This window comes from Malus domestica, chromosome 14, assembly GCF_042453785.1.
Source record: "Malus domestica chromosome 14, GDT2T_hap1".
NCBI lineage: Eukaryota > Viridiplantae > Streptophyta > Magnoliopsida > Rosales > Rosaceae > Malus > Malus domestica.
The window spans coordinates 4,940,925-4,959,977 of record NC_091674.1 but is presented as its reverse complement, the minus strand read 5'-3'; the positions used below and the strand labels follow the sequence as shown (position 1 = coordinate 4,959,977).

General features: G+C 36.2%; 3 protein-coding genes and 1 non-coding gene across 4 annotated transcripts; 1 reads left to right on the top strand and 3 right to left on the bottom strand.

Moving 5' to 3' along the window:
- The first annotated feature begins 1,385 nt into the window (after window positions 1-1,385).
- LOC103414810 (ubiquitin-NEDD8-like protein RUB2) lies at window positions 1,386-4,032 on the top strand. Its single transcript, XM_029092068.2, has 3 exons — window positions 1,386-1,688; window positions 2,689-2,948; window positions 3,763-4,032. The coding sequence occupies exons 1-3, from the start codon at window positions 1,596-1,598 to the stop codon at window positions 3,872-3,874; spliced, it is 465 nt and encodes a 154-aa protein (XP_028947901.1). The 5' UTR covers window positions 1,386-1,595; the 3' UTR covers window positions 3,875-4,032.
- A 460-nt stretch (window positions 4,033-4,492) lies between these two features.
- Window positions 4,493-8,657, bottom strand: LOC103453760 (IQ domain-containing protein IQM6). Its single transcript, XM_070812234.1, has 9 exons — window positions 8,192-8,657; window positions 6,947-7,464; window positions 6,696-6,810; window positions 6,548-6,613; window positions 6,380-6,468; window positions 6,200-6,287; window positions 5,843-6,079; window positions 5,649-5,750; window positions 4,493-5,508 (listed from the first exon to the last, which is right to left on the bottom strand). The coding sequence occupies exons 2-9, from the start codon at window positions 7,381-7,383 to the stop codon at window positions 4,798-4,800; spliced, it is 1,845 nt and encodes a 614-aa protein (XP_070668335.1). The 5' UTR covers window positions 7,384-7,464; window positions 8,192-8,657; the 3' UTR covers window positions 4,493-4,797.
- A 4,599-nt stretch (window positions 8,658-13,256) lies between these two features.
- On the bottom strand, window positions 13,257-18,255 carry LOC103453758 (homogentisate solanesyltransferase, chloroplastic). The gene is made up of 10 exons (XM_008393327.4): window positions 17,970-18,255; window positions 17,196-17,317; window positions 16,942-17,088; window positions 16,310-16,535; window positions 15,470-15,543; window positions 14,687-14,779; window positions 14,188-14,305; window positions 13,969-14,031; window positions 13,792-13,824; window positions 13,257-13,610 (listed from the first exon to the last, which is right to left on the bottom strand). The coding sequence occupies exons 1-10, from the start codon at window positions 18,186-18,188 to the stop codon at window positions 13,536-13,538; spliced, it is 1,170 nt and encodes a 389-aa protein (XP_008391549.1). The 5' UTR covers window positions 18,189-18,255; the 3' UTR covers window positions 13,257-13,535.
- Window positions 18,256-18,299: 44 nt separating this feature from the next.
- On the bottom strand, window positions 18,300-18,372 carry TRNAA-UGC (transfer RNA alanine (anticodon UGC)). Its single transcript has one exon. It is a non-coding gene; the product is annotated as a tRNA-Ala (tRNA).
- Between the last annotated feature and the right edge of the window lie 681 nt (window positions 18,373-19,053).

Sequence of the window (19,053 nt, the reverse complement as noted above, 5' to 3'; positions counted from 1 at the left end):
TATGCAATCAAGCTGCTGGTATAAATCACGGAAAGCAAAATAATTTGCAAATACAAGGACTCTCAGTTTGCTAGTGTTGGATAACGATAGGATTTGCCTTGTAAAACCATTATAATTAGTCTTCCTCATGGTTGTATAGTTTCTGAATTTACATTCTTGGAAGTAATTTATCTGATCAAAACTTTGTCTGTGAACAAAGGACACCGCAATTTTTGTGGAAAAATAACCATCCGATTAGAAAGAATATGGAGGGTAAGGTCAACAGCAGCCATGGCCCATGTCTGCTATGCATCATGCATAGCATAGAAAGGAAAGGAACAAGTAGGGTGCCATGAAACAGAGAAATTAAATTGTGAGAAAAGATTGAATAGAACTTTAAGGGGCGGATATGAGGTTCTTTATAACCTTTGTTATGCATAAAATTCACTCTCAAATCCTACAAAATCTCTTACTTAATGAAATCTTTCAAAATCTTGACATTTTGAATATCTACATATTTGTATGCACTCTTTAGATCATCTCCAAATGAGATATCAAAACTACCACGTAGACATACAACAATAAAAATGGCAGCAAACTCTCTCCAACTGAGCTTTCAATTTCTTAAGTAGAGCTAAGTCAATTGAAGGGAAAGTTTTTTGTTATCAAATTTGACCGCATATGTCAAATTTATTATATAATTTTTTAATAGATTAATATATTATATAATAAATATTATTTTGTTTTTCAAGTATTTGATTATTTGTCTCAATTATTGGACCCTACAAAAAGATAAAAAAAATATTAAATGACATTATTATTTAACATATCGAGTGGAGCACAATATTGTACAAAATGTCAAATTACCACATAAGTCATCAAATATCATTTTAATGTTTAAAATTTGACACCTCACTTGGAGATACTCTTAAAATCCTAATTGATTGCCTGGATTTAGATGCATTCTTTTAAATCCTGTTAAATCCTACCTTGACTACACCATTATTTTGAAGCTTCTAAAATCGTTTTTTTTTTTTTAAATCCTAATTGACTACACCATGTTCTAAATACTTTTAAATCCTTTAAAATCTTAATTTAATTACACCTCCTTTAGTTCATGCAAATTCAAAACAATCCGCCAAACAAACAAGACATTGGAGATTCATACTTAGCTTGAATTACAAATATCCACAAACAACTTGTCTAACCAAGATTGCAATTTTTTTCTTTTGTTGAGAAATGCTAAAAAGACTTTCTCAAAGTGAGCTTTCTGTCACTTTACAATTTAATATTAATTCACGTGTCAATACTATTAAATATTATGTACATAAAATGATAAAGAATCCACGAAAAGTTTTACTATTTTTCTATTTCTTTTATTTGATATCCAACTTTAAGATAGAGCCATTCAATACATATTGGGGAATATCAAACGTGGGGCCACATTTTCTCATTTCTGAATTTATTGACAAAAAAGAAAAAAAAATAGTCCCGAGTTTTTTCTTTTCATAGATCCGATTTATTTTCCACAAAAAAATATATAATATTTCTTATCACCATTTGATATCTAAAGTCAGAAATATCAATCTCTCTCTCGGTGAATCGAAATCGAAATCATGCAGATTTTTGTGAAAACCCTAACCGGGAAGACCATCACACTCGAGGTTGAGAGCAGCGACACCATCGACAATGTTAAAGCCAAGATCCAGGTACTCTATCTCACTCTCTCTAATTTCAGTTTTAATCTTGTATATTTATTTGCCCTATTAAGGAACGTCCATAATTTTAGGGTTTCGATTTCTGGTCAATTGGGGTTTTGTTTGTTAAGATTTTGTAATTTGCTTGGATTAGTATTTTGTATCAGTGTTTGTGATTGTATTAGTATACATATGTGCTTCAAGGTTTAGGATTTCTGATTTTGTTTTATGAAAAGAGGAGCATTTAGGAGCTGTACTGTGTTGGAATAATTTTGTAGCTAGGGTTAGGGTTTCTGATTTCAGCTACTGATGCACTGGGTTTTTTTGGGGGTTAAAATTTATTGATCTTACCTCAGTTTTTTCAGCTTTATCCTTATTAGAAGGGAAATTTACAATCGAAAATTTCTCCATGCCGGCCCTTTTGGGAAATAACTGTGTAAACTAATTTCTGTGGCAGACTGGCAATCAATTCCATCCAATGGGTTGAGGAGTTCTTATTTATTTGTGCTTGCTCTTCCGCCACCCCCCTCCTCCTCCCCCCCCCCCCCCCCCCCCATATTTCTACTCATTGATTGGTGAGTTGGGTTGGGGAAAAATGAATTTCAGTTTTCCAGGCTTCTTTTTGTTGCTTTTCTTTTAATTTTGTGTCATAAAATTTATCCCAATTGTATGATTAAGCCGTTTATGAGATTGTTTATGTAGGGTTAGTGAAAAAAGAATATTATGACTGGAGCAGGGCAGTGAAATTTAATTTACCGATGCTACAAAGAAAATATTATTATCTATCAAAAAACCTTTTCATCATGACAAGTTTTAGATTATTAATTATTTGTTTTCACGGAATTGTGGAAAAATACCTTGGTCACATAGACAGATCAGTGGCAATTTTGAAGGCAATTCAAATGTTAGAGTCATGATGTTTCTGTCCTTAATACATTTCATTTGTGCGCATCACGGTAGTTACATTTTTTGCTATGGGATTGCATGGTAACTTGGATATGTTTGTTTTCAGGATAAGGAAGGCATCCCTCCTGATCAACAGAGATTGATTTTTGCCGGTAAACAATTGGAAGATGGTCGAACTCTTGCAGATTATAACATCCAGAAGGAGTCAACGCTTCACCTGGTTTTGAGGCTGAGAGGAGGAACTATGATAAAGGTGAAGACTCTTACCGGGAAAGAAATTGAGATTGATATTGAACCAACTGATACCATTGACCGGATCAAGGAAAGGGTTGAGGAGAAAGAGGGAATTCCTCCAGTGCAACAAAGGTATATTTTCTTCTTGTTATAATATTCAATCCAACTAAAACAATACGTTATTGTAACTCAAGTTACTTCTGATTGATTATGTATATCTGCATCAATATTATCAAACGCTAATCGTTTGAATTCTTTTTTTCTCATGCATTGTTTCTCATAAATATAATTAACATTTTGATTTTCTTCCCTTGTCCTATCTGCTCTTGCTCTCAAATTGGGCAGCAAGTAATGTCCGTTCTAGCCTCATTTTTGTCCTGTAACAATGTTGGAAGTTGTGCTGGTTCACTATTCACTTTAAAATGCTCTCGTTCATGATTTCAGTGTTCCATAGCACTTACAGTTGATCATCTTCTGAGATTGTTCAGAATAATAGGTTCGTCATGTTATTGTTGACTTTTGTTTCTATTCCTATTTGGGATGTTTTGGCTGCTTCTGCATTTTATTTGAACTGGTTGTTTGTCGGTGGGATTGGACTGGTGTTTTGACGACAGATGGTACCCAATAATTATTGTTCTGTATATATACATCTGAAAACTTCAAAATAAAATTTGGATTTGAATTGGATTGCTTTCTAGTTTTGAAGTCTTGTATAGCTCTTAGCTAATGGGAATAATCTTATTAAGCAGCATCTGCCGCATTATTTTAGATCTGTTCATTGCACTCCAGTTAACATATTGTTTCAGCACAGGTTGAGTGGTATGCTTACTAAACAATTCAGGAAATGTTTTTCATTTTAATGCGTTTTTGGATATTTGGTCATTTTTTAAGTTCTTTAGTTTCTTTCACATGTAGTACTGGCCATTTTTTTTTTTTTTTGTGGTAGGCTTATCTATGCTGGCAAGCAGCTCGGGGACGACAAGACAGCTAAAGACTACAACATTGAAGGGGGCTCTGTTCTTCATCTGGTGCTTGCACTACGAGGTGGTAGCCTATAAATAGTAGTTTTCGGTTTGGGAAAACTCTTTTGTTCAGGCATTATCGAGTCTTGATGCCTTAATAAATGAGTTGCATGTTATTTGTTGATAAATGCAAATACAGGGCAGAAAGCCTGTTCTAAGTTGGTTACTCTGGACATAAGTATTTATGTTACATATATCTGCCTCTCTCTCTCTCTCTCTCTCTCTCTCTCTCTCTCTCTCTCTCTCTCTCTCTGTCTGAATTTGACATTCTTAGTTTAGGGTTTAGAACTTTAGATTCTATTCACATAATTTTTTTGGAAAATTTGGAATGTGATGATTCTATTTTCTTTTCCTAGTCTTATAGGCTTCTATGTTCCCTCTCCCTAAGAGAGATCGAAAGAAGCTTCAATTTATAGGCGTATGCAGACCCTTAACCTTGTTCTTTTACTAGTAACATGGTTGTCTGGGTTCCGTGACATCAATTGATTCAAACCTGGCTTTTCATGAATATTGAACTCGTCCACTAGATTTAGAGCGTTCAATAATTCTCCCTTGAGTACAATAAGCTCCCACAATAGCGAATAGTCCTTTCTTTTTTGGGGGAACTAATAATAGTGCGCCTTGTGTGTTCAACCTTGATCACACACTCAAGAATAGTTGGCAATAATAAAGTGCTTTGTGTGTTCAAATAGAATTATTGAGGTAAACCTTTGAAAGGTAAACCTCAAGCAACTCTTTTAGGACATCAGAGTAAGTAGAAGCACTTTTAGGCAAAGCACTCTTAGGCGTTGGAAGGATCTCTTTCTGAAGAGCTGTTGAGTCCAAACCCTACAAAAAAAAAAAAAAAAAAAAAAGAAACGGCTCTAAAAAGAATGCGTAACAATTCCTATAATCTTAGCATCTTCTCTATCCCAACATGTAATAATCCTTGCAGATGATCTTTTCATCTAAAATGTACTTCAGCCTATGGTGTTGTGTCGCTTGCTCCTCGACGGGTGTCCAAGGGGACTTTTGGAGGAGGTTCCCTCTCTACTCAAAGGAGACGGAATCAATAGCCCGGGACTTCTTGCCGTTGTTCTTGGAGAAAAATTGGCTTGCTCCAGAACCCGGGACTGAAGCTCCAAAGGATAGTCCCTCATGCAACCAATTCGCGGTCCAGCTCCTGTTGTCCACCTGCTTGTTAAATGCTGAGCCAACTGGTATGACTTCATTCCCTTGTGTGAATCAATCCTCTGCATGATCTTCTCCTTTGGCACTGGCTTTTCATCTTCTTCGAATTGGTCTTCTTCGAACAAGTTCAGTTTAGGGACCATGAAGTCTTCTTCTGTTAAGATTGATTCTTCAGCTGTTTCATAACCATCGTCATCCGAGGCAGAATCTATGAAATATTCGCGACACGTGATTGGTATTCCGTCCTTCAAAATGTCAAACGCATCGTTCCTTTGTGGTATATCGAGTTTGCCTATCTTTGAGCAGAATCTTTCGGGTAATCTAGACAGAATAGGGTTGGGATTTTCCGCAGAATTAGACTCCTCATTTCTTGATTCATTGTTATGTTGCCCTGTGCCTTCGGTTTTTGTTGTTGCGGTTTCTTTTGGTTTTCGTGGGCTAATTCGGATGTTGCTGATCTTTTTGGTGAAGCCTCCATCTTCTTCATCAGCTGGAGTTTGCTGTAAATTGAAAGAGAAAACTTCTTTATTCTTTAGTGAATGTCATATACTGCTACATAAAACATCATCTTCTGAAATTGACAAATTGTAGAAGGTAATTTCTTGAACTAAAACAAAGAAAGTTTGCTGGGTGTATATACCTGAACATTTGTGAGATCTACGTCGTGTTCCAAAAGGAACATCATAAATTCCTGAAAGTTTTCTTCTGTGGGGAGATAATGCCCGCTGTGAGGCCAAACTGACTGTTGATATAAACCAAAAAAGGAAAAGGAAACGACGAGTATTGTGTTAAACATCGTCATAGCAGTACATAAAGGATCGATCTTCTATATACCTTAAGAATTCCTTGTTCCACTACTAATCTTCCAGCAGAAAGTGTTGCTCCGCCTGCCAAGAAACTCGAATGTTGAAACGTCCCCTTGCTCTTCTGTCCAACATACAATGTCTTGGTTGTGCTAAGCACAAATATCCACTTTGTGCCTTTAGGTTCTGATGTGTCAAGAAAGTTTCCACTCTGCTTGTACACGAACTTCCCATCCTGCACTACAATTTCGTAAGTCTCTCGTTCGATCTGCAAAATGAAGCAACCGTTATCAGTAATTTGGTTCCCTATGAAAGTTTAGGGTTAGATTGAAACTTTGGTGAACACCGAGAACATGAACGAAAAATCATGATGAAAGTTGAGGCTCACCGGGCCAAGATACTTGATGCATTGTGTTTGAAGCTTCGACCTAGGGCATACTTCATGGCTGACTTCTCTTCCATCTCCTATATCGAGCCTGCATTAAGAAATAAACTTTCGTAATCACGAAATAGGTGCTATACAATGTTCTTGGCTGTAATCATTGTATGATGTCCCAAATTTACTTACCAATAGAAGAAGGGTTCTTTACTTTCGCAATGGAGCCATCTGGCATAGTAAAAGTGAAGATTGTGGCCATAGCGATGTCGAGGATCAATCTGTTAGGAGGAAGGAATACGAGTGAGAATTCAATCTGTAAAGAAAACTTAGTACATTGACTCCAAGTATGGAACTTACTGCCTCAAGCCAATGCTGCAAAGCAAGTTTACGTGCTTTTTTATCCTTCGACAAACCTTTTCCCACCTTCAAAAGAGTTGCAGCAGAAATTAGAACCATAACTTAGCAGTACACAATGCATGGTCACACAGCTTTAGAACAGGCTTACCTTTGCAGCTTTAGTTCTTGCCCGAGACCAGCGAGAAACAGCTGTCTCAGGTTTCTGAATGTCGAAAAATGATATAGAGCTCCGCTTTAGTTCAGCAAAATCGAGCACCTTCCACCTACAAAGTGAGCCACCAAAATATAAATCTAACCGCACATGAAGTAGGCATAAAAAAAATTTCCATTTCCTTTCATGCTGAAAAAAATGGATGGCACGGTTCTTCAAATTGCAAGCACACACGAATCAATGCATACCATCTCTGCTCCACAAGAATTGCACAATCCGCAAGTTGTCTTCTCGTGCGAAAACTCTTATAAACTTTCTGCAGCCTCAATGCAGCCTGGTATCTGGGCTCCTTGAACGAGTTCTCAGATGTCCGCTGTTTCTCTCCAATACCGCTTTCTGCTCTAGCAGACACATTGTTTTCCACATCCCCGGAAGGTGAGTCTGCTGAAACGGCATCTAATTCCATCTCTTTAAAGCTAATTGTTTCTTCAAAGTTCATATTTCCTGAACCAGGTGACTTCATTGTAGCGGTTGGTGCCAAATCACAGCAGGTGTTGGAGCTCAATGACTGCAATGGCTTCCTCTCTTCTTCTTTCCTATGACTAACTGGACTTACAAGAACAGCCCCACAATGGCTATCCAAATCATCAAAATCTGCAAGTGGGCAGGATACTGGAAACCCCATTGACCACCAAGGAATTTAAATAAATAAATTTACCACAAATAACCAAGATCTGTAACAACAAGATCTATGGGGTCTCTATAACTGCAAAAAATGAACAAAATGTACAAAATTAGTTATGAAAATGTTCATAGTATTCACGAAAGACATCATAATTAGTAATATTATGGCTCGTTTTGTTTCCAAAATTAGATTGGATAACTCAAATAATTCGAGATATTGTGAAGGCAGAGGCGAATGATTTTCATTTTGACGGAATTAGAAGGGACTAGAAATAAATGAAACTCATCGCTTCTTTCTATTTGTGGTGATTAGAAAATATAAGTGTCCTTTATGAGTAATTAATCTTCTACCTTCTTGTTCCGTCCTTCAACATACCTTGAATATAGCGAGTTATACAGCTCAATGAGCACCAAATGAGCCCTTACTGTTCAAACATTTAGGAATGGAGTTCTACCATTCTATACATACATGGATGGAGAAATCCATGTCCTCCCCATTCCTGCTTTTCTACAAGAAATCTAAACATTGTTCCTCAAAAGCTGTTTTTGCAACCTCCATGCAAATAGCAAAAAGCAGGCTTTAAATCCAACAAAAACAACCAATTCCTCAAATGCCTTAAATGCAAGTACTAAAATATATCACTCCCATTGCAATTTTCAAAAAACAAATTAAGAATTACTCAAGAGAGCATTTTGATACATTCATAAAAACAAAAGTCTGATAATTGGTGGCAAATTAAACACAAAAATAGGGGGGGGGGGGAAACAACTGAAAAAGATTAAATGAAGGGTACACAATAAGTGTTTACCTTAATCAGAGACAGAATCAAAAGGAGAGATGGCACTGGTTTAAGACAAAGATTGAGGTGAGATAAACAAAGAAGGGTAGAGAGAGAGAGAGAGAGAGAGAGAGAGAGAGAGAGAGAGAGAGAGAGAGAGAGAGAGGGAGGGAGACAGAAGAAATGGGCATGCAAATGGGGGGATTGGCAGGTAATGATGAAAGAGAGAGCGGGCAATGTGGGTAGTTGAAGAAAGTTGATAGGGTTTCTATTTTATTAAGCTAATTCAGAGCTTAATTTACCTAGTTTTTCTTCTATGTTTCTGGCTTAACACAGCACCTATACGTTGGCTACATGCTATTCTTGCAATGCAACCTTTATATATAGAAAGCATGGAGATAGAGAGAGAGAGAGAGAGAGAGAGAGAGAGAGAGAGAGAGATAGAGGGAGTCAGTAACAATTGAAGTATGTTATCCACACACATGGTATTGGCCACATGAGAAAGCTCACCTACTTATGATATATTTAAGGCAAAAAACATATTCACAATTGGATTTGATCAAGAAAATGAATGGTTCCAATTATTAAATTTGTACGGTGAAAATGCATTAAATGCAAGGGACTAACAAGGTGGTGCACCACATAGGGTGGATGCAAGTATTGTCCCATGTTTAAGCACGCCTTCACATAACTAGATTGGCTAGAGCACATGTGTTTTTTCTATGCATTCAAATTCAAATCTATTTTCAGTAATTTAATTAGATTAGTTTCAAGATTTCATAGGGACGATTGGTGTACCACTGCTAACCACATCCCCCTCTGCTTCTTTGGTAAAACGGAAAGGTGCACACGCCACACGTTTTAGAGGATAATTAAGTAACTTTCTTGTTTAGGGTTTGAAACCTTTTGTTATTAATAACTAAAACTAAATTCTGTTATGATATGAGTTATCATTTACCAAAAGCTAACTAATCTCAGTTTAGTAATGCAATTAGTTGTGGATGTTAAAAATTTCCACATTTCTTTTATTTGATTTTGCATGTGTGGATTTTGATTTTATTGTTAATATTAAGGGAATTTTAGTCTATACTGGCAGAAGATTAGAATTAGAGATTGATAAAATATAAAAATTATGGGGTTGTGTAATTTTTCAATACAATGATCTTGCAGTTGAAGCTAAAATAAATCACATGTAAAAAAGAATATCATTATATTATAGTAATTTAGTAATAATGAATATCTCTGAATTTGGCTAAATATTTGGGGTCACTTTTTGTTGGAGGGAAGCTTCTCTGGCGGTACTTCTTATTCGACAAAAGTCTCTGCTGGATTTTGAGCCGGAATATGAGATGTTTGACTCAACAAATATATTATCCTTCCCGATATGCAAAAGCTGCTCCCACTCTCTAAAATGATCTGTCGAGTTGACCAGCACATTCTTTTGGAATTTAATTTATTTTTGTACAGAGTGGATCAAATTTTCCATAACAAACCACTGTAATCATTTATCTCATTCATGTAAGTCAAACATTCGCGAATAATTTTAGTTTACTTTCTCCGCTGCATGCTAATTAACCACTCTAATCTTCTTTTGGTCACTTTAACCAAATCTAATCAAGCTGCAAACACGATCCACATGATTCATGCAATTCCTTTTGAATTGTATATAGATACTTTTACACCTAATACAAATTAACCTTTCGAATTAACTAGTTTGACACATTAACCGTCCAAACCTTTGTCCCATCTTTTTCTTTACTCACAAAATTCGAGTGGTTGAGATAGATTATTGATGTGATCCAATTCTGAATTCTAAAGTTTATTGTTTTTTTTTATACAACAGTGAATTGCTCTGGTGATTATGGTAATTATGTACAAACTACTATGTTTTAGATTTAAATCTAACTTGAAATAAATTAAAAAGAAAATACCCTTTCATTAATTAATTATCTACGTAAGTCATGCATGCACATATGCATGGAAACTTCTTTGGTAATATAATATAATAAGGGTAGTGATAGTGTGTAAAGTAGTTAATCGGACGCAAGAAGCTCTATGGGAAGTCCTTTGCTTAATAATTATATGTAAAAGAATATGTCGAGAAATCCAACATGTCAAATATAATGTTGGATTTTATACCATGCAATTTTTTTTTTTTTACGGTAAAAGGGAATTCATTTCATAACAAACCAAAACATAAAAATTATAGCAGGTGAAGAAGGCTTCTAAAAGGACCTCAACCGAGTAAACCCAGTGGGACAAACCCCGACCAAGGAACAAGAAGCCAACCTGCCAATTACATCATACCCCAATCCCAGACTCATCCTCAATTCATTGCATTAACCACGGAGGACCCGTGTCTACCCATAATGATAAAACCCGACAATGTTTGGTGCAACGTGTGCCTCAGGATGCAAATTAAAACGAGCTAATCAATGAGCGACATTGTTTGCATCCCGAGGCACATGCTGCACCACCACCTGATTAGCCAGTAGCAAAGGCCGAATTGTCTCAACATAAACCCCCTCCGCAGCCAAGCCGACATCATCTTGAGTGAGTAGATGGATTTGCTCATGTAACTGAGTTTAAGTGAGTATAAATTTAGTCCAAGTGACGGAGATTGATTTGCTCATGTAACTAAGTTTTAATTTTAGTAGCGTTATTGTTCAATAAATATTTGATACGTGTTCAAAAAGTGCACTACATCATATGAAAAATGGAGACTACGTAGTGAAACAACAACATGAAAGAATCTATTCAAGTGGTGAGTGCATATAACGAAATAAGTTAGAATTAAGCGGGTCAATGATTCAATTCCCATCTATCGTAACCTAAAAAATATTGTCAATCACGCAGATACCACACATTCATACATGACCTACATTAGCAAAATATTTCTGATCCGAGTAGCAAATACTTAAAGATGCACCTAAATGTAGGTCATTTGATTCAAGATTTGGTTGTGGAGTGGTCGATCCAACATGTGAAACGTTGTTACATTTCTCACTGTAAGTAAAACGTACGAGACTGCAGAAGAACACGTTAAAGTGCATTTAATTTTCCGGCAAAAGTTAAGTTTTAGCAATAAATTGTGCCATTGTTTTTTGGCTCACTTCATAAATGAAAAATGGGTCACCGCAACTGTTTTGACAGTGTGGTTGTAACTACCCTTCACTTGAGTATTATTCTCTATTTCTTTTCTCCGTACAATTGATTTTATTTTTTCACTAATACAATAATATATTTACATTTAATTTGTGTTAAGCCGCACAACGGAGTGCGAGTTCAAGTCCAGTGGGAATGAAGGTCTACATGAGATAAGAGTGATGATTGGAGATCAAGAGGTACTAAAAAGGGAGCACTTTCATTATTTTGGATCTATCTAGCAAAAGAACGGATGATTGAATGGAAATTTCAACCATAGAATAAAAGTTGGATGAATGAAATGGAAGAGTGCATCGGATATGTAGTGCAGCCGACGTATGCCACTAAAGTTTAAATGAAAATTTTATAGGATTGCAGTAAGATCACCAATGCATTATGACACAAAATGTTGGGCGATCAAACATCAACACGTGCAAAAGATGAGTGTGCGGAAATGAAAATGCTTTGTTAGATGTGTAGGCATACGAGAAATGACAAGATTAAGAACGATGATATTCGAGGTAAAGTAAGAGTGACCTCAATTGAAGAAAATATGAGAAAAGTTCGATTAAGGTGATTTGGACATGTAAAAATGTGAGGACAAATCCCAGATCGGTGATGGACAAACCATGCAATGGCTTAAAAGTAAGTCGTGCTATATTTCATATTGTCAATTGATTTTATGATAAAACCTCAACTTTTTTCACATGTGAGCAGATTTACAAATACTCGGATTAGAAAATTCAACTAAGAAGTTATCATCTCTAAATATTTAATTTAGTGAGTGTGAAATCACGTCGCATTTACATATTTTGCACCATCACCGTACGGCCTACTAGATGAGTAGGATTTGTTTAGATTAAGATTAGATTCGATTGTACGACCAACAGCTATCGCTGCGCGCTCTGTAGCTTTCTGCGAAAGTGCTTTCCAGATTCCGACTGAATCGAATGACCACCGAAGAATCTCCGACAAGTTTTTGTTTGGATCAAGTTGTCCAACGCGTTTTGTATTTGTAAAGCACCGACAATATACACTCTTCGCAAACAACTCACACATTCCCTAGCCCGTATGTATAGTATTTGATAAACAAATCAAGAAAATTTCTTCAATATTACTTAGCATTGATTGATACAGAGATAAATAAGTAAAATTAAAAATAGAAAATCTAAACGGTTGTGTAATCAAATTTAACAGCTAAAATACGCGTAACATTAAATAATATATAGCATTGAAGCCACACTCACAAATTATATAGTCTTGGAAAATTTCAAGAGAAAACTTGTAAAATGTTATTCAATGGTATTTTTTCTCGTCATTTGATTGTTTGTAAAATTTTACGCTAAAGAGTGTCAAATTTGGACTAAGCCACACAAAAGGCCAACCATAATAAATTAGATATCGAACTCGCAGTTTACATGATTCGAACTTAAAATCTTATGTTTACAAGCGGAGAAAAAAAAAATCGGACCATAGTACAATGTAACTTTACTGCACTCAATTTTAGTCCAAAATAGTGGCACTGCTGTTGTTTTTCCTATATCTATAAGTTCAGAATTAAGTACTCTTAACTGCTTGATCAATATATTCTTTGTTGCACATCATACAACTTTTATATATTTATCTATTCATCCAGGATATTAATGCATACACGCATTTTCCACAAGGAGTTAGCCAGTTTAGTGATTACATATAATGTTGTTGATTGCCCAGAAAGCAAACTTTTAGTTCAGTTTTTTTCATGTGGAAGACCATAAACCACAACGCTCAACGAACGCCCTAAATCTTGCGGCGTCTCTTAGTTCAGTTCTTTTAGTTCGGTTTGGTGTCCGTCCCCTCGAAGACATCACGCCAAACCTCAAGGACATCCGATAAAATGGTTCGGTGCACCAATTCTCTAGTTTACAGCATTCAAAATGTACTCAAATGTATTTAAAATTACACCAGCATCAGTTGTTCACGTGCACGTGATTTATATGAACCATTGATGTACGTATGTCCGGCAATGCATAGCTATATGCCCATTACCAAATTTGGCATGTCAAATAGTACAGCGTTAATAACAGAATTCTCACAGCTCAATTTATCTGTTACTTTTCCTTACCTATGAGATAAGAATTTGATACAAGAAAATTTTATCGCATACGGATTTATATAACATAGACTAGCTTCTTGTGCCAATATTTACAATTCGACAGGAATACAATTCAGAAAATACTGACCCGAGTTGCTAGATGAAGGGGAAAAGGAGATACTCGGCATAGAAGAGATTCCATATAAATCTGTAGTAGCTGGCAATTGCTTCCTGCAGAATATGCATTCGAACATATAATCAGATGACGAATTAAACACTCTCTGTCAAGTTCTTGGAATATGAAGGCATCATTACAAAATAGTCATGCTGAATTGGCGTACTCCAATTTGTAGCACTTGATCATTAGACCAGTAAAATGTGCTACGCATGCAACACACGGTTTAGTATTTACCTTGGTGTAATTTGCTTGCTCGAGCACCCAAGTCTGAAAGAACATACGAATATGGTATGTAAGAGTTTAACATTAACCATAATTTCATTAAATGTTTGTTTATCTACGAAAGGCGCACAAGCTTCCATAAATGCCTAAGATACAGTGGTAATCAGAGATGAACCCTAAGATACGAACCTGGAAAACTAAACTCAGTGCCAAGATTGCATGCATGGGTATCATTAAGCTACGTCTGAATGCCTGCAGCACAAGCAATTCCAGGACTTGAAAATTTTTGGGTCGAAGGAAAAATACAGGAATTTCACAAACATAATTAGTCAAAGCTAATAACTTTCTGTCCAAGCGCAAGGACAGAGCAATCATCTAAGGGTAAACTTCAAAGGGATGCATACTCACCTCCGGCATTAAACTTGCTGCGAATATGGAACCAACATAATTTAGTAGCAGAAGCCCAGAACCAAGAAACGCAATGTTTCTAACTCCGAGTTTTGTTGCAAATGTTGATATTTCAAACCTGCAATCATACTAATTCAAATGGATATTTGATGGCATCTATAATATAAGGTTTCAAACAGAAAATAGTGGCGTATTCAAATCTACAATTTTAAGCAAGAAAAGTATTAATTGTGAATTCACGAATTCAGTGACTAACATCAAGTATGCTAATGCCTTTCCGCAAAATGGCACCTATCCAAGATTTAATGTGTGGTTTGTGTGTAAAATTAATCCGACAGAGAAAAAACAAAAGAAAAAAGGAGTAACATTAAAACTAATAGCAAAAATTTGAAACTGTTTTTAACCATTGAAAAGTAAATTATATGAGTAAAAAAAAGTATGCAGAGAAAGAATCAAATGAGATATCAGCAGCCAAGAAGTAATTAGCCCTACAACTCACTTGCGGTCCCCCTCTACATCCGGAAGGTCTTTTGTTATCGCAATAACCAAAGCAAACAATGTTACAAAAGTGGTGATAAAAGCAACGGCCGAGCTGCAGATAGAATGTGAATTTCAGCATTAGTATGTACATAGCTAAAATAATAGAAGCATATAGCACGATTCACAAGAAAATGCAAGATTATAAGTAAATATCTTCAGTTGTTAGAGAAAGCTCGCTTGGTCGTTACTTTACAATCCTGTATTAGTCCAATCTAATTTTGGAATCATACCTGTACTAATGAGTCCAGATTTTCTGATTAAAGCCCTCTTGGTCATTACTTAAATAATAGTGAAATATGATTAGATAATACAATTATTTCTTTTCCATTATAAGTTTTAGGGAGGAGTATTCAACAATTATGTTTATGAATTCATTTGGATGGTCTTCCGAAAGCTACCAATGTCATTTTTGACAAGACTAAAGGAACACCCATGTTTTTTCTAAAGAAAGTTACGATATGTTATGGCAAAATAGACAATAAAATACGCAAAGTGAACAAGCAGTCCACAAAAATCAAAAGCAGAAAGCGATACGAATAGAGAAATCAAAACTAAGAAAACTCAAAGAGCTAACTAATAGCAGCTGTCCAATCAAGCCAAATATAAGAAAAGGACAAATATCTAAAATCTGACGATACGGACACCCATAGAGAAGACCAGGAACACCCATGTTTTTACACCATATACGATGCTATGGTTTTATCTATCTACATGACAAAACAGAATAGGGCAAGTAACACACCTCCACTCAAATTGAAGCGCAAGGGCAGCTCTAGTGGCATAATATACACCAAAATTGAGAAGGAAACCCCTTACCTGCAATAGTTATTTTGTTAATCTCTTGTGACATCCTACTGCTGGCGAAACATATGAAAAAATAATGTTTTACGCACATTTATACAAAAGATCATGGTAGCTATTTCCACAACGCCATAATAGCAATCACAAACATCCTAATCCTTTTAAAACTCTTTACTTTTCAGGCTCCTTTCTAGTAAGTTGTCCAATTTTCAGACAGTCATATTAGATCAAGCTATACTAATTCAGTAAGAGAGAGTGTTAGACTATTGTAAGCATTAGATGCTTCAGCCAAATAATAATGTCTAACTACTGTTTTGAGCCTAACGGTTTTGTTTCATGTGGCTTCGAAAATAAATGACTTCCTTTTCTGTCCTCATCATGGGCCTACTACCCTCCCCTCCTTTTCCACAACTTAGTTGAAAACGGTCAATTTAAATTCACCCCATTTCTACGATGTGTCTTCATGAGTATGAGTTGTAAACTTGTAAATTCCTACTTAGTTCCTCTATTGCTTTCAGATGCCCTTTTCTTGTGATCAGCATATATTTGTTTACTGTTATCTGTTTAATAGTACCCAGAAATTAAAAATGAAAACTTAATATTAGCTTTATTCTTTATTTGGAGATTTTGAAGATAGCCCATGAATTTCAAATTCCACGAAATACCATATCAAACGATTGAATTCTAAGTAGCTACTAACTTTAGAATGGATCCAAAAACATAAAAAAAGAATACATCATTCTATTGTTAGAAATAGAGAAGGGGAGAAAATTAGCAATACCGTGGCAATTATAAGAAAAGCTGCAACAGGAAATCTCTTCATTCTAAGCGGAGGAACAGAATATATGGTGCCAAGGAAAAGACCAAGACAGTAGAGAGAAGTAATGAATGCCCCAAAGTTCAGTCCAACAATCAACAAGCCAGTCACCGCAAAAAATACCACCAAGAGCCATGCTGATTTAACTGAAAGATCCCCTGCAGCGATAGGTAAATAAGGTTTGTTTACCCTGAAACACAAGGTAAAAGGGCAGAATAAGTTTAACATGAAAAAACTTTGATGGTCAATATGTCACACAACAGGAAAACAACAGAACATATGACAGTTTAGCAAAAGGTCAAGATCACCTGGGTCTATATTTTTCAAGGAGTAAACAACACATTTTTAACAAGAGTCTCTAAGTCCAATGATTGATATGCATCAACTATGAATCTATAACATTCTGATAAGGGCCAACTTGTGCAGGATCTTAAACAAAAAAAAATAACAATAATAATGAGCATAACGCTTTTGTGGTTGTTCAGAACTAATATTTTGAATTTAAGGCTGCATAACTGTGTGCGGCGTGTATAATATTTATCTATCTCTATGACTGTAAATTAACAGGAAGATGTGTATAAATGTGTGCGGCGTACTTGTCAATTTTGATATCGTAAATCTGATTGATGCCAACTATATAACCATTCCCACATAGTAGCGCAAAAAGACCAGAGAATGCCTTAAACAGCAGAGACCACTTTATCAAATTGGAGTTCTCAATCAAAGCTCTTGTCACCAAAGCACTGCGGACAAAACAAAAAAAAACAAAAAAACTCGGTCAACTGCAGCAGCACTGAGTTGGAATTTAAACTAGTTTACTAGCCAGTGTTCTCCATGGTAATTTACTTACGTAGACCCGAGAACTGTCCCACGTATGGTATGGGGCCTGAGGAATCGCCAACAAGCATCTTTAAAATCTGAGACTTTGGTCAATACTGGATTAGATTCAGCAGCTCCAACTTGACTGCAGGCCTGGCCAGCATTCACTTTCACTTTAATGCCATAAGAAAACGCTCGAGCCTCATAAAATGATAGACTATATGTACAAAATTTGGAAGCAACCGTGCACGTGGAACTAAACGAATTACTAAAAACATTCCCAATGAAAATAATCTCACTAACCAGGGACTAGGAGTATAACATACAAAGAATCACCAAAATTCCCTTTTCTGTATTTGCATCTTCTAGAATAAGAAAATGGGTTCATAACTATCCCAAACTTCTAACCAGTTTTTGCTGCTTTGACATGTTCAATATTAACACTTGTTTCTCGTTTTGACAATGCGATTCAAAACAAATTTACGGGAGGGGAATACAAACTTGGGTACGACGGGCAGAGTACACTAGCTAACATCTGAGTTCAACATTACTCGAGAATAACAAACAAGTCAAAACTTCCAGTTCTACTAACACTCACTGAAACATGGATTAAAATTTCAAATCTCTCTATCTCTCTCACAAATTGGAACAAAACTAAACGAATCCAACTAAAAAAAGAAAGAAAAGATGAAATCTTTCTCGTCAAAATTTGACATTGGCATTGTTTAACAGCCATTGCTAACAGAAAGTCAGAAACAACCCCATTGGAGCAGTTAAAACTTAGGGGTGAAGAAATACGGCATACCCAGATGGAATTTCGCTTCTTCCGGCAGCTGAGCAAAGATTTGGAGCAGCTTCTGGACAGCCCAATTGAGTACAAGTTTGTCCTGCAGCTTGAGAGAAAAGCAGCTGATTTTGCAGTGGTGGGATTAGCAGAAATTGGAGGAATATAGGAGGAGGTGCTGCAGTGAGGGCTTATAGCTGGGAACCGCGGAGAAGAGGAGGGAGCGAATGAGAGATCCATGTCTGGAGGGTGAGAGAGAGAGACGATAGGACTGGGAAACTGAGACACACGAAAAACAGAGGATGAACGACATGTCGTTTAAGGAACAAACAATATGTAAAAAATGAATAATGGAGATGCGGGGTATCGAACCCCGTACCTCTCGCATGCAAAGCGAGCGCTCTACCATGTGAGCTACATCCCCAACCTAATATTCACTTCCAAAAATTTAAAATTTTAATTAAGCAAGATCCTGAGCGTTCTTCGCAAAGCTCAACAGAGCTTTGAATTGTGTGAAAATATAAAAAATTATTTTCCGCTGCCGGGATTCGAACCCGGAATATCATCAATATTGATTTTCCATTGCTACAGCGGATTCTTGTATGAACTAGAGGATTTTAATTATATATATATGCCTTATTCAGAGCATCTCCAATGAGAGTCCTCAAAGTTGTCCTCAAAGTTGTCCTCATCACCGTATAGACCCGATAAATGAGGAACAAGGCTCTCCAATCCACTAAAAATTGAGTTCTTAAAGTATAGTGACTCACCATATACATAAGACAGGTTCCTGCATATAAGGACAATATAAAGACGGAAGTGATGGCGCCCAGTGGGAAACTTGGTCCACCCACGTGATTGCTTTGTGCAATAATTACTTTTCAATCAACAGATGCGTCTCGCAAACACATATGTTGTTTTGAGTGAGAAACTTGGTCCACCCACGTAATTGCTTTGTGCAATTATTACTTTTTGATCAACAGTTGCATCTCGCAGCACACATGTTGTTTTCATTAACGGTTGGAAAATCAAAGGTCCATATTCATGCTAGGCAAGCTCTTATGTTTTTTTACCGTTGAAAATCAATGGTTTCAATTACAGATTC